We start from the raw sequence: 20,135 nt of genomic DNA, 5'->3' as shown, positions 1-20,135 counted from the left end.
TTGTAGCTGTTATCCAGCACTTGTTAGGAACAAAATTACTTTTCTCCCCGTCCTATCAGCTAAAAGCACCAGGAAATTGCACAGGGAGGTCTGTCAATAATAGAAAGGCCACATCCTACTGCAGTCAGCGCTGGTAACAAGGACAGATGGGTCAATGTGTGTGTTACTACTGCCCTCTCCTGCCTGCAAGGAGAACAGGGATTCCCAGTCCTGCCCAGGTGTTCAGGAGGCACAGGTCCATGACATCACAATATCAGCATGGCATTTCCTAGCTGTGCTTCCACGTGTCTGATGCAAAGAGCTCTAGACAATCATCACGACTTTCCACTACTCACCAGCCATACCAAAGCTCTAGGTTGGCAATTTTAGCAATTCCACAACTTCCCTGACTCATGGGCTGGTGAGTGCTGACACCAGAAAAAGCAGGGGATTATTATAAACCGACACAGAAATTCCAGGGTGGTAAGATCACTCATGGCAAGTTTTGTCTGTGGAAAGAGCTGGAGTGCCACTGCCTGTGTGTGTTGCTGCTGCCCACTGTGGGACAGGGCCAGAAGCCCCCAGAAGTGTTCACATGTGTGGTCTTGAGGAAAAATAAGGGGAAAGAACAAAGTTATTTCCACAATCCTCAGAATATAGGTGATGAGGAAAAACAAGTGGAAAGGGTAAAATTATTTCCACAGTTTTTCATATCTAGGTGTTCTTCCATTATGGATTTAGACATCCAAATTCATTGGCTCAATTCAGCTGCCAAGACACATGCACACACTGCCATTTGAGTTGAACTGGGTTATCCAGTTTGGCCATGAGCTGTTGCTCCAGGGGCACACAGATCTCTTTTTGTTACTGTGTTGTATTTGCCAGTGGCTATGGATGTCTTGGTTATTACAAATCTACATGTGGGTAATGAAACAGAGCCCTAAATGTCTACAATGATGAAGGCTCCAGTGTCCAGTAGGAGCTCCCAGGCCTCCTTGACATCAAGGGCATCCAGACTTTATAATCAAGCAATCCACCCACCCTGAGTGGAAGCAGTTCAGCTGCCCTGCACAGAACTGTGGCCCACGGGACAGTGAAGGCTAAAAACTGATGCTTTAGATGCCAACAGCCAACACATGGAGGCCACTGAGCTTAAGTGACTATTTTCACTGTCCTGCTCAGCCCTACCTGGTCTGAGCCATGCTGATAGAATTACAGAGAACAAAGACAGGTCCACAAATCACATTTATTTTGTTAAACTGCTTCATCTTCCAAAGCTACCTCATGGAAATGGTCTCTCATATTTGCAAACTCAGGACCTGCCTGGGGCAGCACAAATTGATGCAACAGGATGGTGCCATGGTCCATTCTAAGAGTTTTATGGACTAGACAATGAAGAATGAGAGCTCTACTTAATGATTGTCTTGGGAAGAGAAGATTGGGCTGTGTAGCTACTGTTCATTGCTGAACACAAGTGTCAGCAATGGTAGGATGGGAGAGAAACAGGCTGAAAAGGAGCTAAAAGGGTCAGAAAGGCATAAGCAATGAAAGAAACCAGTCTCCTACTATTCTCTTTCTTTCCACTCACCTCCTTTGACTAAGCAGATGATTGTCTGGGCAAGTGGATGGTTTTCTGGACGGACCAAAATGCCCCCAAAAAAGACTGAATTGTCACAATTCTGGCCAAAGGGTACTGATATTGGCCTGTCAACCCTAGAAATGTAAAAAAGGTTTCAGGATACATATTAAATTCATGTAGAAATAGAGAAAAAACAGCGGGACCTGGTTTTATAGGGTCTTTAAACATGGGTCAATTTGCCTTGCAGAGGCATGGGAGAGCCTGAAAGGTTTTGCAGCAGGGGATAGAATCTGACCAGTTGGCAGCTTGGACAGTTGCAACACTGCTGAAGGCCGTGTCAACTATTCCAGTTGCTGGAGAGGCACAGCATCCCACAGGAAACATCCCAGTGTTTCACAGCACAAGGTCTTTCATATGATCAGAGGGACAGATACACCCACATTTACACACACCAAACCAGAATAATGTGAAAACAATTTTATTGTGGAGCTGATTACAGCCAGCACAGACTAATCAGCATCTGGCTCATGACACTTCTCTGATATCTGGCCCTTGGATACCTGGCAGCTCTGCCACTCTTGGAATAAATCAGATTAATGGGGTCACATTTGCCCCACTCTTGTACTCAACACCAGGCATTTGCTTTGGCTACTGGTAGGGATCCTGGCCTGCATGGGCTCTTGTTTTGACCCAGTACAGATTTTTTTCTCTTTTTCTGGTCATATACTGGATCATCTCACCATGTATCACAAATCATTAGATGTCTCCTATGCAGGAGTGACCAGGACTATTTTTATTAATCTGTGCCCCTCTAGGACAGCACAACCATCTTCCTTTGTTTTTTCAAAATCACAGTCCAACTCAGCAAAAAACTGCCAACCCCTCTCCCTGTCACTACCCAGGTGATATTTTACTGATAGTGGAGGCTCTGAGACACTACTTTGCCTAGAAATCCCCTTGAAAAAAAAGTAGGTTACTGCCTTTTACAGGTTTTCATGTATAATAAAGAAGTTTTTTCTTTTCTTTCAATCTGCCAACATTCAGTAAAGACTTTTGACACGTGAAGATAGAAGGGAACTTAATTGCACACTTGGTTCTGACACTTTCCTTTGTTAAAATAAAAGAACTTTTAAGATTAACTTTTTCAACAGGTAGAAAGTAGAGGTTGGAGGAAGGAGAGAAGAGCAGCGCTGACAGGGCCGACTGGGGATAGTGGATTGTTTAGAAGCCAAAATGACTGACTGTTTTCAGTTGTTGAAAGGAACTGTTTTTCCTCTAAGGACCTGATTCATTAAAACTGTATGCTGCATTTACATACATTTCTGCTGAATACCTCTCTTTGCCTAAAAGGCTGGGGTAATGCTGTCTTTTCAAGCAGTCAGTGTCTAGGTCCATGCAGATGACAAGCATTTAGAGAAATCAGGCTTGGATGGGGTCCAGCAGCACAGCAGGAAATTGGTTTCTGCATCTCCTCTTAGTCAAGAGAGAGCTATCCAAGATCTCTATTTCCAGCTTGTATCACTGTGATAAAGTGAAGGGTAAAACCAGCTTAGCACAGTTTTCTTGCTTATAACTCAGCAGTGAAGGACCTTTCAAAGACCATCAAGCTGTTTACCCACTTTTTCCATTATACCCATGTCCCAAAAGACAGGAGTTACAAGGTGATAATGAAGAACCCAAACTTTATCTAGGACCAGGTGTGCAATGAGTCTCCTAAAAGGAATCACGGACCAACAGAGATGCCCTTTAGTACTAGAAACTGCCCCTAGGCACAGTGATTGCATCTATGCTACCAGAGAAAACCACACACACTCTGAGTCATCAGATTGCAATTGTCCAAATTACTAACATGTTAGAATGGCTCATCGAATTCTCCCAAATATCTTTTGGGCAAGTCCTGGGAGACAGCCCACAACAGGACTTATTCTCAGGAAGCCACAGGATTTAGGAGACCAGAGGAGCATAACTGTATGGATGTTATCAGATGGTGACAAATGGTCTACAGGTGTGAGGGTGACCCTTTTCACTCTACATTTCACTGGGTGGCACTGTTACCAGGCTACACGTAGTCACTGAGACCAGCACCAGGTTAATCCAATAAAGATCAGGGCCCTAGCTGAGTGTCCTGATCATCTGGAGGTGATCATGCCCTCCTGATCCCCCATTAGTGTCTTTATTTCCAATACAGGCAATGGAGAACGCTATGCTAATTTGGACAGGTCCCCTTTCCTTTTTTTCAATTAACTGAATCATAAGCCAAGGGAAAGTAAGTGATGTCTGTTCACACATGGTCCAGATAATGACCTTCTGAGGACATGAGCTAAATGGAACTGATTTGGTTTCTTTTTTTAAAAGTTTGTTGGTAGAATATTTCTAGGCTAATTTACAAGGAACAATGCAACAACACAAGAACAAAAGGTCTTATTTTCTGGTATTTCCTAGTGCTAGGTCCTATATAGGGGAATTCCAGGGAATAAATTTAACCCCCAGGTCCTGAGGCATCCCGAGAAGCCTCAGGGAAGACTAAGTGGGAGAGGGAAAACAGTAAGACCATCCATCCTTTACAAGGAAGATGGGCTACTATGCTGGTGGGACACCAGAACAGACAGATTCTGAATTCTCACTACAGGGGGTCCTTCTTTCACAACCCCTTTGTTTTAAGGGTTGGGAGTCAATAAGGCAAATTCAAAATATCCAGGACTTCAACGTGCAGAAAAAGCAGTGCCCACAATGTACACAAGCCCATGAACAAGTATTGGTGTATTTACACAAACTAAATAATAATTTACACCTTTCAGGCATATTCTAATGCTAGTTCACCATTTCCTTTAACCATAAGGCTTGCTGCCAGTGTAGGTGAGCTAAGCTAGACTTAACGCTGCCAAACTGGGTCCTATTCAGGGGAAAAAAATCACATTTTAAAATGTTAACATTAATATGGTTCCACAGGGAAAATATTCCTGTTCAAGAGATTCTGTATGTTTTTGGTTCTGAGAATTTGGGGCAGGTAAGCCAGAGATGGATTTGTTTGTCTTTAATTTCTGTAACAACATTTCTGCCAAGCAATTCTATTATGAATGAGATCACTCAGGACAAAGGAGGAGTGTTTTGGGAATCAGTTTATGAGAAGGATTCCACCTGTTTTATTGAAGGAGTTCCATTTTCCTTTTAGACAAATATGTAAAGAATTCCAAGACCTCCTAAGCCAAGACAGATCACCCCTTGGATCCTCCAGACCGACTCCAATATTAGACCTCGACATCCAGAGACATTTAACACATTTCAGGTATGATTTTTGAAAGGGGAAACTAAAGATCTATACAGTTGATTTAGACTGCATATGATGATTTAATGGCATTTGTTACCTTACCTAAAAGACATGCAAATAATTAATTAACATCCATAATCCCTGCTGAATGTTCCTATTAAAAATGCAGGTTTGCCCAACAATGTAGTTCAAGTTTTCTGCTTTCAACCTGCTTCTAGGACCACAATCTGAGTTTGAATAAGATATTTTCTGCATCTACTGGTCAAATCTCCCCATCTGGCCAGAAAATTGTCTTGCTTTAAATGTAAGCCAAATCACAGCTTACAAATGGATGGTCCAGAACCATAGAAACTCAAATTCTGAACCAATATAAATTAACCAAAATAGAAAAAATAGGAAGAAGAGGTTGCATCCTTTCCAGTTAAATGAATAGTTCCAGAAGTTCCTCTATGCCACTGAGATAATTTGACAATGTCTTACCAGGACCATTTTATTAACTCTTTGTCTTCCAAAGCAGGCTGGCCTTAAAGTACATTACCCAATAAAACAATTTTATTGCACTAATTTCTGAATAACACACTGGAAAAATCTGGGAGAATGAAAGCTGACTCACACTAAAAAGCCACACTGATGATATATTTAGACTCAGTTCTTGAGCAATATTTAATGTACTGGTTTAAACAGGCTTAGAAGCTGTTTTGAAGACAAAGACCCATGGTACCTGCACACCAAGTCCAAACTTCATTAGAATTTTTTCCTAATTATGTATAAAAGTGTATAGATGTTTTGGGGTCACAAAGATTTATTAGCTCATGAGTTGCTGTGCAATTACACGTTTTTGCTTTAGGCGATGCGTCAGGTACAGTCAGGAGTGACGTGGGATCTTCCAGAGGACCACTTTGAAATAGTGGGGTCATCTAAGATATCTATCAAAGATAAGTTGGATGAAACATCCTGGAGGTGCTCCTGTCTTTGCTCAGGCCACAGAGGGGAATACGTGACTTGCTGAGGCTACCAACTGTTAATTCTTTCCATCCACTAGCTAATATATGAAAAAACATGTGAAGAACTGTCCCAGAGAGTTGTTTACAGACCATAATATTAAGCAAGTTTCATAGCCCTATAAAGGCTTAGAATTGTGCTGTATATTCTTTAGCACAACCAGCTGAGCCACTCTTCCTTCATTGGCTGGACAGACAACTTCCGTGTCCCAATGTCCCAACATCTGATAGTTACTAACATTCTGATAGGTGCTGTGATAACTAATGTTTAGTCTCTCAGACTTTGGGTGGAATCCCAAAAATACCCACCATCCTGCTTCTTCCATACATCTGTTGAGGTGGGGAGAGGCAAGGGTAATTCCCCATCCACAAATGCACACATTTCTGACATTCCTGTTTATTCTTACACACATCTGTGTGCATCCCACCTGTGTAAGAACACACCTGGACAACCCCACTCCTGTTCTCAAGCAGTGCTGTGCACGTGCACACACAGAGCACCCAGGTGTGTGTATATTTTCCATAATACACACTCCAGAACACCCAGCTACATGCACACATCAAGAGAAACATCCTTATTTATGCAGAATGCTCATAGAGGGATTTTAATGAGCTACCTAAGCTTGTGCAAAAAGAAATAATTCCCTATTACCTGTGCACAGAGGAAATGTGACACAGGTGGCTAATCCCTGAGGTGTCCTGTGTTTAGAGTAGAAATAGCAGTCAGGATAAAATGCTGAAGGTTTCAGCTACAAAACTGTCAACTGGTACAGCTCCCATCCTTCCTTCTCTGATGCACATCAGTAGTTGGAGGGCAGAGCTTCTGCAGGCAGCTCCTGGATCAATCAGCACTTTCTTCCATGTCTGCTGCATGGAAGGAAGTTGGACTGAAGATGGGCACATGGCCTTTATCCTACTCAGGGTCTTCCCTGGCCTTAAATCAGAGTCGTCTCTGATTGTGCTCAGGGAATGATGAGTGCTGCCAGACCCAGAGGTGGAGCTGAGACCATATTCCTTTTCCAGCTAGTGTAGAGATGCTGGGGTCAGATCAGCTTCTAACCTGGACTTCTTATTCTGCTCAGATGCCTGTAGGAGCATCCACTGCAGCCAGCTGTACATCTTCTGCCACAGTGTCCAGGAATCTCACCTGTATAGCTTGAGAAATCTGAATTAAACAGGTCTAACATAGATATCTTCATCAGTGTAACTAGAACTTCTCTCTAAACTCTATTGGCTGATCAGTCTGGTCTAGATCTCCACCAGAATGGGAGATTAGCCAACCAGTACATACTAGACACTTACACTGTGGACAGCTAAAACTAATGTAGGCTAAAAAATCATTATTCCCATTCCTTAAATCCATCAGTCTTCACAGCCAGATCATCTCAACCCCTACTACCACTACAAACTACTGGTTTGAGTTGGAAGGAACCTTAAATCTCATCTTGTTCCAACCCCCTGCCATTGGGGGAAGTAAAGAGTTCCTTAATGTCCCTTCCAACCCAAACCACTCTATGATATTATGAAATCTTCAGGAATCTGAAGAGATTTTTATGACCATAAAAAAATCAGAGGAATCACAAAAACTTCTATTATTTAAATAAGTTCTAAGATATTAAAAGACTTTTGAAGAACTATAACATCGGATATCTACAGTGGAATTGAATCCAGCCTCTACTACGTTGGGGTGAAAAGAAGTTTTCTTTAGGAATAAATTTCCCTACAGCTGTTCAGTGTAGAGTTGTGTACTCCACTTTCTCATGATACCTCTTCTGTGTTAATTGTTAAGACCAGTGTTCACAGCCTGGCACAGGTCAGATAGAAGCAGTTTTTTCCCTGTTTCTTCTGTTTTAAATTTTCAAGTTCTCTCTGAAGTTTTTCCACTGAGTCTTAGTTCATAAAGATATGTAAATGTGTCCAACCTGAAGTACAGGATAGTCCTCATGAAGGGATCAGAAGTGCTGGGTTTGCTCAAACTCCGAACTCAAATTTCACACAAAGCTCAAAATGGGAAATCTTCAAAGGAGCTGCCAGTGAGCCTGAGAATTGCTGGGTTTTGCACAACCTTATGCAAAAAATCAGAGGCTGGTACACCCCTGTTTGTGCAGCTGCTGTCTGAGATATTCATCTGAACCGAATTCAAAAAACTCAATGCTCCATGAGGAATGATTTTCCAGTATTATTCAATAATGAACAGACAACTCAGACCCTTAAATTTATAGCAGCAAATATTGTACACTACCTGAGCCAGAGTTATTTTATGGTTTTTTTCATTCAACTTTTCTCCCTTTTCAATACATTTTAGAGGATCTTACTGCAGAGAAATTACATTGATAACTTCACTTATCAGTAGACTGTCGAATTTATATTGATAACCTCAATTAACTTCAAATATATTGGTACTAGTAGATAAAAGTAGTGCCAGAGAACAGACATTGACCATCTGCACTTCTCTTCATCCACAGAATTTCTGTGGTTTTTTTCTGCCTGGTCTGACTAGCACTAGCCCAAATTATTCCTGGGCAGAATTGTACATATATATCACCATAAAAGTGTAAGTTTAGAAATCCTGGAAGCACCAGCCCTTATTACAGTCCAGTCAGGTGCCTTGCCTGTGTTATAAATTTAAATTTAAGGAAGTCCTGCCTTGCCAGGGCTGGATCCCAAATCTCACGGGCTAAGTGTTGGGATAGCTCAGATTTCCAAGCATTATATAAGTCTGCATTCAAGAAGAGGTGACAGGTTGTAGGGCTGCCCAACCTGTCCTTCAGCTCTTCTTTGAGCTGGAAATGTTGGAAGAGACCTTAAAGATCACCTTGCTCCAACCTCTCTGCCATTGACAGTGACACCTTCCAGACCAGGCTGCTCAAAGCCCTACTCAACCTGGTCTTGCACACCTTGAACACAAATAATCTTATGGGTTGTATCTGGCCTGAAAGTCACCACACGAGCTACCCCACCCCCAGTTTCTGAGGAAAAAATCATCATGAAGCCATGGAGCAAACAAAAAACCCCTGGAAAAATCCATTTCCATTACTGAGTGTTGAGACTTTTTGTCCAGACACAGCAGCTCTTCATTGTCCTCTAAAGGCTGATCTGTGAAAAGCATTTTTGAGTTTACTACAAAAGAGAAATAAGTCAGCATATCAGTACCAGAAAAGAACCTGACATTTTCCATAGCTTTAATAAGAGAAATCTGTTTTCTCACACTTTACTTTCAAAGTGGAGAGACCATAAAGATCATCAGGAAAGTAAATAGTGAGAAGAGCAAGAGCAAAAGAAAGATAAGTAAAAATGAAAGAGAAAAGTAAAGTACTTACATAAAACTTTGTTTCTCTTAAAATACCTTCTATTGCTTATAATTCTGAGGGTTTTTCCCCAGAATCCCACAGCATCATGTGAGGCTTCTGTGTACATGTGCATGCACCTGAGTATGGAAGAGGGAAAAGCTGGGGAGTTAATTTCTCATGAAACTTAAGCCAAATTCAAATACTACAGATGTCAGTAAAGCTGAGGGTTCATCTGTTTTTTTTTTCAGAACCTTTCAGGTTATATAACTCTTTCTTTAGCATTGTAATGTTTAGAGATAGCAAAAGGATAGGTGTAAGCAAAACAATGTAAGACATTGAGAATAATTCACTTTAGAAAAGCTCAGAAATAGTAAACCAGGGAAATCATGACCTGCAGCAGGTGAAGACAAGTCTGACTGGAGACACAAGACCTCTAACATACACACTCAGAGATTTTATGGCATAGGTAGTTGTGAGGGGAGATGGTGAAGGCTTGGATAACCCCAACAACATAATTCTGCCTCTAAACCAGCAGAGCTGAATGGTGACATTGCAATCAGCAGGATCTTCTGCTGGATCTGGAACAACGTTGACCAACAGAAACATTAAACCAAATCCTTTTCCTTTTAGGGCTGTACAGGTAGATCTGAGGCATGTCAGTATGGGAAATATCCATAATTCCATATTGTTCATCTCTGGTATTTTTGCACTACCCACATGTTTAGTGCATCCAGCCCTCTCCAGAGCAGAGAGCCAGACCAGATAAACCAATTATTCTCTGTTGTAGAGATTCCTGCTGTGAAGAAGGGAAGTGTTTCTGTTACATTTCAATGAAGGAATGAAGACAGGCAGAAATTAAGACACCTCAAAAGATACACAAAAATTGATCTAATGACCTGTGTGACTTTAGACCTGGACACTGGACCACAAATGTCTGTAATGTTTGGATGCTTCTATGGTTCCTTGAATTAATTTGGCCAAGACCACCTCTTTCTGTCCCAAACAATTCCCAGGTGCTGCTAAGGCTTTTCTCAGCTGGAAGCTTAGGTATGGCCACTACTTTCAGGTAAAAATACTTTATTGATAGAGATGGAGCTAGGCTGTGCCAGGTCACTCGTGACCTGAGGAATCTCTGTATTCTCACTTTGCTAGTGCAGCTAAAGGTGAAACAACAGCATTCCTCAGCCCCAGTTTAAGTATCTTAGAGTGATTCACCTGTCTGGTGACTGAGGAGACCTAGGGTCATTTTGAGTGTGAAAAGACATCCTGTTTCACATGCATCTGCCACTCAGATCAGCATTTAGGGTATCCCTCTAATTGGACCAAATATACAAATCAGTAAGACAGCAATTTAAAAATATATATATTTCAGATAATATTTCTCTCCTATTGGAGAGAGCACATACCTGCTCTCTTCCATTTCACTGAATCTGCGATTCAGCCAGGAACCTGAAAGTTTAACTGATATGTCTTCATTTCTTTGTCTTCTTAACCTGCCCTTACATCAGAACAGTTTTGTTGTTTGGGTTTGTTGGTTTTTTTTTTTTTTTTTTTTTTTTTAATAATTTTTAACAGAATTCTTTTCTTGGTTTCCCAGAATCTCATGTAACAGAGATAGCAGAAAACCCATTAAAAATGACCTACATTCTGTGCTGGAATAGCAAAGCCACAATACATAAACCCTTCAAATAGAAGATTTTCTGAGATTATACTCACGAGATCTGTGTCTGTGTCTTGGTTTATATGTACAGAATCCCTGACATCATCAAACATCTTCCTAACCTCATTTTCTTCACTTGTAAAATATGGTATAGATACACCTTCTACATTTGCTTTTGGGACACTTGTGTCTCTAAGAATCTGTGGTGTTTGGAAATTTCAGATAACTTACTAATGACATCCATCGTATAGGGAGAGGAGAGTATCCACTGATTACTGCAGTTGTATTGGATCCTTTAACTTCAAGGCTACATTTCATCAAGATACAAAATCACATCCAGATCTTCTATTTTATATATAAAAGATAGAGACAGCAAGCAGCAAAGGGAAAATGACTTTCTTGTAAGTGACACTTCTTTCACTGCAGAAACCTTATAAAAACAGACACACAAAAAGTAATAGGTTCAGAATACTAGAGTTAGGTAATGAAAGCAATCAGCATCCTCATGGATTATTCTGTGTTCTGTCGAGCCATCCAGCTGATATGAAACACCCTTCCTGTGAAACTGTTTGAGACAAGAGTTTTGTCGCTTAGCTGCTCGCTGAGCCTGGAGCTGTCAGCCTCCTGCCAGTGCCTGGCATCATGCTGATGAGGTGACACGAAAAGTGACAGACAAGAAACCAGAATCTCAGACTTTGGGAGCAGTGAGAAAGTAACATCCTTCTTTCCAAAGGGGAAAACGGAGCACTGAAACAGGTTTTGAAGCTCAGTGTGTTCTTTAAACTGTAACAAGAAGCCAAGCCCAAAGACTGACTTGAGTGTTGTCTTCAAAGATGTGCTCATCCCCTTTTATACATTGTTCTCTCTTTTTTTTTTTTTTTTTTTTTTTTTTTTTTTTTTTTTAACACTTCTTTGCTTATCAGGAGGTAGAGCAGCTTCTATTGTAATTCCAGTGATTTCAGTTCGCAGCAGCAGCCTCCTGTTTGGATGCAGGGACTGGAAGAAACCTGGTGCACAATGAAGTTTATGGTGAAACACCTCTGGTGCCCTCTAGAGTTCCCTGACTTCCAGGAGCTCCCTGAATTTTTGAATTTTGTTAACTGAGAGGAACAACACTTGTGCCTAGCGCTGAGGCACTAGGGAGAAACAAATTGTTTCATTCTTTTTTTTTTTTTTTTTTTTTTTTTTATTTTTTATTTTTACTTTTTTTCTTCATCTCTTTTTTTACCTTAAGTGTTAGAGTGCCGCCTTCTGGGATCTTTCCCTCACTTCCTTTCCAAGGGACTCCTTCTTTGATCTTTCCATATTAAGGTCTCAATCACTTTGTCCTGTTCTCCTGATGAACTAAATCCTTTCTAATTTCTAATATTGTTAAAGGTTTTTGTCATGGGTTGTATGATATCATATTCCCTTAAAATCACAATTTATGAAGTCAAGAAAATAGACAAAAATCTGTTTTCTTTTTTTTATCTGCTTCATTAAAAACTATGTTCCCTAATCACAGGGAAAAAAATATATACATTCATTAAAGAAGCAAAAAAATCTTGGGGGTGCTTAGATTTTCAATACAGCATTTAAGATTTCTTAAAGCATTTAAAGCGCTCTTGTGTTTCCCTAAAGAAAAAGGAATGCCCTCCCCTCCTTTCTAAATTAAAAGGCTATAAAATTGATTGCACTTTGTCATAAGCATGTTTATAAATGTTAATTCTTGGTCTTTCTCATTTGAGGAGGGCAATAGGGCTTCTCAGCTACATTTCCTCGCTAGAAAAATTTATGGCTAGTAGTAAATGGAATGAACCTCATCTGTTCCTTTGCCTTCCCATAAAGTAAAGATTAACCACTAAATGTTTTAAACTTTGTTCTACAGTTCAGAAACACTCCACAGTTTTTGGAACTTTCAGGTCTGTTGCCTGGGCATTTCTTCTTAGTGTGGAAAATGAGTCCCAAAGTCTGAAATTTACAGATCCGAAATAGATTATCTTGAATATGGGGCATCAGCTCTAATTCTCTCCTCCTATTTTCTCCTTGGCTTTTACATATGGTAGAAGGAGATCCATCTGCTTAGGAGGATATGTCTTTAATACACTATGAACAGAAGGAAAACATGAGGGCCTAGTTTGAAGTCAACTTCTGTACTGTTTGCTACTCTGACACTGTAGACTTCTTATCCCTGTAATATACACTGCCCATGTTCTGATTTTTGACTATGAGTCTAACTCGTGTCATGGTTAGACCTTCTGAGCTTCTGAAGTAAAGTTATCACCATTTAACTTTCTAGGCAACTTTCACAAGAGAGACCTTGAAATCAACAGAAGAACCTCAAAGTCAATATTGTCACCTCTATATTCAGATGTTACTTGTGTCAGTGAAGACATACAAATATTTTACCATTTCCTTTACAGCCATTAAACGTCATATCATAACTTCATATGTCATATCACATCTGTCATCAGCTGTGTGCTGTTGAATTTGGATAATCATGGAGTTTTCACAGTCAAAGTTCTGACAAAAGCTGACCAATAAGTTCAAGGTTGCTTTGTCTTCATTATTATTATTTTAAAGGGCTTATTTATTTTAAGTGAGGGTGTAAACATTCTGTGCAGATGGCCTCTTCTCCCCCCCACTGAGAGGGAAGCTGTTTCTTTTGCTTCATGTCAGAGCTTCACCAGCCTGGGGTATGGAGGAGTCCTTGAGGTGGTTGCCAAACAAGACTCCAAGCCTTCAGGCACACTTGGATCTTTCCACTTCTAAGTAAGGCCATCATTAAAACATGAGCAGACATAATTGCATCATAGCGCTGGGCAGAATTACAGGCAGGTCTGGATGTCCTTAAGCACCAGACTTTGTAATGTGTCGGCCTGATATTCATTGCCTTTTTCTGCACCTCTCCAACACCAGAATCAGAGATTTCAGCCTTGCCTCTCAGAACAATAAAGTTGGTTTATAGGAGCTGTAGTGGGATGCACTACAAAGCTGAGAATACCCAGAAGACTCCATTATGAAACCACCATGTTTAATTTTAGGCTTATAAACCCAAATGAAAGTATGATAATGAAAGCAACTCCTTTCATAGGTGTGGAGCATACCAAAAATGAACCAATTTCAGTGTGAGCTCAATTAGCCTGGAAAATCAGGCAGCTAAATTTGACTTTCAGGAAACACATTTGAATGCTTTGCCATTAATCTTCTGTCTGTTACGTCTGATTTAAATGTAAAATCAGATTTTCTCCCAAACTTGAAACTTACTTTCATGAGCAAAGGGAAATTATGCAAGTTTCTTGAATTTTTCAAAGACTTTAACTTGCAGAGAAGTAAGGACCACCAAAATTAGAGCAAGGGGAATTACTGATAGAAATGTAAGATAAAGTAGAGGATAATATCTCTCGGCCTTTTGATGCTTATTACCTAAAGTGAGCCTAATAAAATACACCCTTATAGGAACTTGGCAAGAAGGGCTGGTTAGAAATTTTCTATAAAATTATTTCTCTTAATAAGCTTCATGGGAAAATTAAAAGGCTCTGCATATCCCCATTTGTGGAGAAGAATCTATTCATCAGGAACTGAAAGTAGAGTTACCACGAGACTCTGCGGTAACATTTCACTAAAAAAATTGGCTTTTTAATAGAAAACACAAGGCTATGTGGGTGAGAGCTGCCATATTTAATGATTACTGGTAACTAAAAGGCTAAACTGTAAAGGAAATAGACCCCTTACTCACTCCAAAAGATTCTTTTCCTATGAGCATTAATTTTTAAACCAGAAGTTTCAGATTCTGCTCTGGATCAAGTAGCAATATCTTGGTGTTTTATGTAAGCTGAATGTCTGAGCTTCTCAGACATGAAGATCTAGTCAATGAAGATCTAGGGCAAGATATAGCTGAACCTTTTTTAGTGTAATTAACAATTTCATCCATCCACTGCTGCTTTAAAATGGCTCTGCTCCACTCTAACTCCTCTGTATTATTACCTGTTTGCATGACGTAGATATCTGGGTACCTCAGAACATCTCAAATAGCACCCAAATCATGTTTTTATTTAGGATGGAGGCCACAGTGTAGCCAGGAGAATGGTGCAGCTCACCATAAAGGAGACACATCCATTTAATGTGTTAATTCATTCTCCAGACTTCTGTGACTGTATTGAACAAAGGTCCATGTCTCAATTCATTTGTGTAAACAATTTGAGATACACAAGGGTAACTTGCCCAGCATTAAAACATCTAGAAGCAGGCTGGACTTCAGTCCTATAACATTTCCGTCAAATCTGTGCAGATGTTCCAAATGTCACAGGACATATAAAATCTCTGTAGACTCCTACAGACAGGAAACTACATTAAGTCTGCTTTGGTGGTAACGGGAGTTTGGCACTGTTGATATTCACACCTACAAGTCGGCACCTACACTTATGTACCTTAATGTCAGATTTTGTCCCATTCTGGTATTTGCTACAGTCTTGTTCAGCATTTCAGAACATTAAAGTTTGTTCCTACCCCGAGAGATAATTTCTGAGACAATCCCACTAAGTTTTGAAGGTAGTATTCCCACTTTACTTCTCAGGGTCTATTGAGCTGTCAAATGAGCATAGTATCATTCCTGTTGTTCCCAAACTGGAAGTTTCAAAAATTGTAGGCCAGAAAGTTTATTTTTCATTTAATCCTGTATTAAACTTACTGTTTACTTGACCTTCTCATTTTCTACAATGCCCTGAAAGCAGATTGTAACCAGGTGGGGGTTGGTCTTTCTTCCCAGGTAAAAAGCGACAGGACATGAGGAAACAACCTCGAGTTGAGCCAGGAGAGGTTTAGATTGGATATTAGGAAAAGCTTAGCTGAAAGGGTGGTCAGATATTGGAACAGGCTGCCCAGGGAAATAGTGGTTTCACCATCCCTGAAACTGTTCAATAATCACATGGATGTGGCTTTTGGGGCACGGTTTAGTGGTGGGCTTGGCAGTGCTGGGAGAATGGTTGGACCTGATGATCTTGGTGGTATTTTCCAAATTAATGATTCTAGGATTATATAATTTGCATCTACTGCAAATGAATGAAAGAATGAATGAATGGATGAATGAATGAATGAATGAATGAATGAATGAATGAATGAATGCAGATATTTCCAGCTTCTATAATACGTACACTAGTTTCTTTTACTTGCAAGATCATAAAGAGCTTTACATGTCTCTGTATAGTCAATTCCCCAGATCAGGACACAGAAGATCACACAAGCAGTGTAAAAATCATGCAATAACATAACTAGTAATGGTACCTTTAATTTCCTTTTTTTTGCTTATTGCTTCTGCAAACTCCATCACATTTTCATTTCTCTGGACTTCTGAAGACCGGAAATTATGATAAAATGCAACACAAAATCATTAAATCACCTGACTCCTAAAGTGACTTGAAAGGGCTTAAAATACTCATATATGCTACTGCTGATCTAGTTTTTACAACTATTTAAAACATGACTTAGAATGATTATGATTTTTCTATTTTTTTGTATGCCAGGCATACCTAAAAAGAAAATAAAATTAAACTGAGGTACGTTTACCTCTTTGCAATGCTAAATTATAAAGATCCAGATATTGATACAAGTTTAAACTTCAAGCATCCAAACTTTATGTGGTATTATTAATTGATGTTTGCAAAATATTGCTTGTAAATATTTAATTATAATTTTCTTCGCATTACTAACTTGGAATAAATATAAATTCCTGCTTTGAAAAGTGCCTGGAGACTTATGGATAAATGTTCTAAATGCTAGTTATTTGGAAATAGCTTTTTGGAGACCTTTTATAAAATACTGTGCCACTCCCAATCTGAAATGAAGACATATTTCCATATTGAGCACTCATTTTGGTTAGAATTCACATATTTTTTGTGTCTTCCCTAAGATACCAGCTTTCCTATCAAATAAGTTTCCCATGTCTAGCAGACAGAAAGGTGACCTAAAAAAATATCTTGAAGCCTTTTCCATGTGGGTTTTTTTGATACTTACAGCATCCTACCAATTGTCCATGTCCTGTAAAATCTATTTCCCTCTAGTCCTTACATTTTCACTTTTTATTCTAAAAAGCCTGGAAAGAATGAGAAGCCAATGTGCAGAGGAAACAGGTCACTGAAGTGAAATATTCATATTTCTAACCCTCACATGGGTCTCTGCATCAGACCAGGATTTACTGATGTGGTGCCCAAGACAGCCAGAGAGTCACTGTAGGGACAAAATCTTAACCAGCAGGGAATGGGAAACAGTTATTTTTCCTTGTCAGAATCACTGAGATGTGGATTTTCTTTCCCTTCACCCAAACCAATATAAAGTACTGATTTCTCAAAAATGCCCACAAACTCAAAAATTAGCTTCTGTTCCTTTCATCTTCTTTCTTCTCTGAGTGGGATTAAAATAACTGAAATCACTTTTGAAAATTTCTATGGCATTTCAATCTTTGAAATCATCTTAAATTTATGTTTCTAAATGAAAACTAAAAATCTGGAGGATTAGGGCAGGGTGTTTTGTTTTCACATACCACTTATCAAAATGAATCATTATAACAAGGAGAACATCTTGGTTGCCCATAATAACTTTAGTTTGTTTGGCCCTTTCATGATCATCTTGTACTGCACACATAGTATTTGGGCAAATGGCATCAAAGTCAATTGCCAAAAAACTGATTTCTATTGGCATGTCCCATATCCTATGGTAGTTGGGACATCCTGCAGTCTTGCATCCAGCTCTGGGGTCCCCAGCACAGGAAAGACATGGAGCTGTTGGAGCAAGTCCAGGGGACTCCATGAAGATGGTTAGAGGGCTGGAGCAGCTCTGCTATAAGAAAAAGCTGAGAGGATTGGGGTTTTTCAGCCTGGAGAAGAAAAGGCTCTGGGGAGGCCTTAGAGCCCCTTCCAGTACCCTAACAGTCTCCATAATTGGACAGGGACTTTGGATAGGGGCATAGAGTGACAGGAAAAAGAGGAATGGCTTCCCACTGACAGAGAGCAGAATTAGATGGGATATTGGGAAGAAATTCCTCACTTTGGGGGTGGAGACACCCTGGGGCAGGTTTCCCAGAGAAGCTGTGGCTGCCCCTGGATCCCTGGAAGTGTCCAAGGCCAGGCTGGATGGGGCTGGGAGCAGCCTGGGATAGTTGAAGGTGTCCCAGCCCATGGCAGGGGGATGGAATGAGATGATCTTTAGGATCCCTTCCAACCCAGACCGTTCTGGGATTCTATGATCTTCACCGAGATGGCATCCAAGAGATGGGCCTTGTGGAAAACTTGTATACTTCTGGATCTACAGGTGGCAGCCAGGAACAATGACAATAAAAATTCAGTGTTTATAAAACCCCCTTATTTAGATGTTTAGATGAAAGGTGCAACAGGACAAATCTATACCAGTAAACTCAACACTACAAGGAAGCATCAGAACTGTGTTATTTTTGCCAATAATTTGTTAGGATTGCTCATTAATTCAGCCTGCCTAAACCAGCCCTATGTGAAACATTTTCTGTTCATCACTTGAGCATGGATATTGCCAAGGGTATTGGCAAGGGTCTATTCCCAACAGGAACTTCAGATCTCACCCTGTTGGATGGTCCATGAATTTAGCAGCATGGATATGACCAAATCATGCCAATTGTGCTGAGGGTTGGAGATGGCATCCTTGGCTTTGCTGAATTTCCTAGTACAGATGCAGTCATACCTTCATTTAGAATAAGCAGGTCATGTTTAAGAGCTATAAAATCACAGAATAATTAAGGGTAGAAAGGACCTCCAAGATCATCAAGTCAACTAAGTATGATCCAGAATTGTGAATAAACCACACAGAATTCCTTTTATTTACCCAAGAAGGGGGAGCCAGACTTTAGGACCCTGGAAAATTAGCAATGCTGCAGAGCCAAGGGCATGGATTCTGTCTTGGCTTCTCTGAAGTCAACAGCCCTGTGTCAGTCTGCACTTGCTGAGAGTCTGTCCCGTGGTGTTTCAGAACTGAGGCTCCACCAAAAACAACATTTGAAGCTGTATGCAGTCTGCTCTTTGGCTCTATTCCTTTCTTTTCTGTTTCTCCCACAGGTAATAAATAGTTTAGGGAAGAAATCTTGAATTTCAGTGTAGCAAAATGAGCGTACTGTAAACTCCTCAGTGTTTGTGAGTGCATTGATATTTATGTGTGTGTGTGTATTTCTTTCTTTTTTTTTTTTTCTTCTGTCTCCTTCCCATTTGTAGTTTGATCACTCATGGTTTTGGAACTCCTGCAATATGTGCTGCCCTAAGCACTTTCCAAACTGTTCTCAGTGAAATGCTGAACTACTTGGAAAAGCACACATCGCACAAAAACGGAGGAGCGGCGGAATCCGGCCAAGGACACGCCAACTCGGAGAAAGCCCCCCTGCGGAAAACTTCAGAGGCTGCTGTGAAAGAGGGCAAAACAGAAAAGACAGACTAGCTACATCAAACAGAATCTATTTCGAGAGAGTCTTGCTGCTGATATTTTTTTTAAATATATATATCATTGAGGGCAATTTATCTCCAGTGGACCAAATCCAGAAAAAAAAAAGGGGGGGGGGAAGAAAAAAATAGTAAAAATAAAATAAAAATAAAATAAAAAAGAAAGATTAAAGCAGAGAGAAAGAGAGACCGTGAGAGAGGAAAGTATTCAACCCTAAGAACAGCAGTGTACAGTAATTGTGTGATGAAATTGTCACTTTTTTAAAATTTATGTTGTTCTAAACTGCTTTTTTTGTGCACGTAGTATTTGATTGTTCTGAATGATACACTAACACTGTTTTTTATAAGCACTTCTGGACTTGGCTGAGGTGGCACATGAAATTTGAAGCACTTTCTTCTCCGGCAGCAGAGTTAGGGTCGGTGCATCAGTTGTGGGACACATAGTTCCAGCATCCTGACTTTGCGCTCATGCTGGATAGATTGGAAGAAAGGCTTCCTCTGGTCCATTGGAAACGCCTGATCTACTCACCATTGGGAAAACTATACGGAAATCTGGCAAAAGAGGAATTCTTGGGTCATGGGACAAATGAACCATCCTGTACATGGGAATGCACAATAAAGCTGCAATGGAATGAGGCCAGAACCTGTTGGGAATCTGTCCTGACTATTCAAGCTGCAGCCATGGTGTCTCTTGTGAAAAGAGCATGGCAGACTAAAAGGAAAACAAACCTTGATAGTCTCAGCCCCTGGTCCCACAGCACACTGCCATACCTGGATCTCTGTTCAACACAATCAGTGCAGGCAATTGGAGTCACCTTTTGTGTTGCCTTGATTTTATGATGCTTTCTTTTCTTCAACAGCTTGTTTCTGCAGTTTTATTGTCTTTATAAATCCAGCTGAGGTGCAGAGGTCTAACAGAATCCACT

The 20,135-nt window shown here is 40.2% G+C and overlaps 1 protein-coding gene across 3 annotated transcripts in view; it reads left to right on the top strand.

Annotated features, from left to right (window-relative positions):
- The window catches only part of TFAP2D (transcription factor AP-2 delta), a 48,576-nt gene extending 29,206 nt beyond the window's left edge, over window positions 1-19,370 (top strand). For all 3 annotated transcript variants that reach the window (XM_068183220.1, XM_068183221.1, XM_068183219.1), the window contains 2 exons: window positions 4,731-4,844; window positions 18,988-19,370. In XM_068183220.1, coding sequence (XP_068039321.1) covers window positions 4,731-4,844; window positions 18,988-19,207 — 334 coding nt within the window. In that variant the 3' untranslated portion in view covers window positions 19,208-19,370. The remainder of the gene's footprint in view (window positions 1-4,730; window positions 4,845-18,987) is intronic.
- Window positions 19,371-20,135: the final 765 nt, after the last annotated feature.

The sequence above is a fragment of the Anomalospiza imberbis genome, chromosome 3, assembly GCF_031753505.1.
Source record: "Anomalospiza imberbis isolate Cuckoo-Finch-1a 21T00152 chromosome 3, ASM3175350v1, whole genome shotgun sequence".
In the NCBI taxonomy this organism is placed as follows: Eukaryota; Metazoa; Chordata; class Aves; order Passeriformes; family Viduidae; genus Anomalospiza; species Anomalospiza imberbis.
Note: the sequence above shows the minus strand (reverse complement) of the source record. Positions and strands in the feature narration are given on the sequence as shown.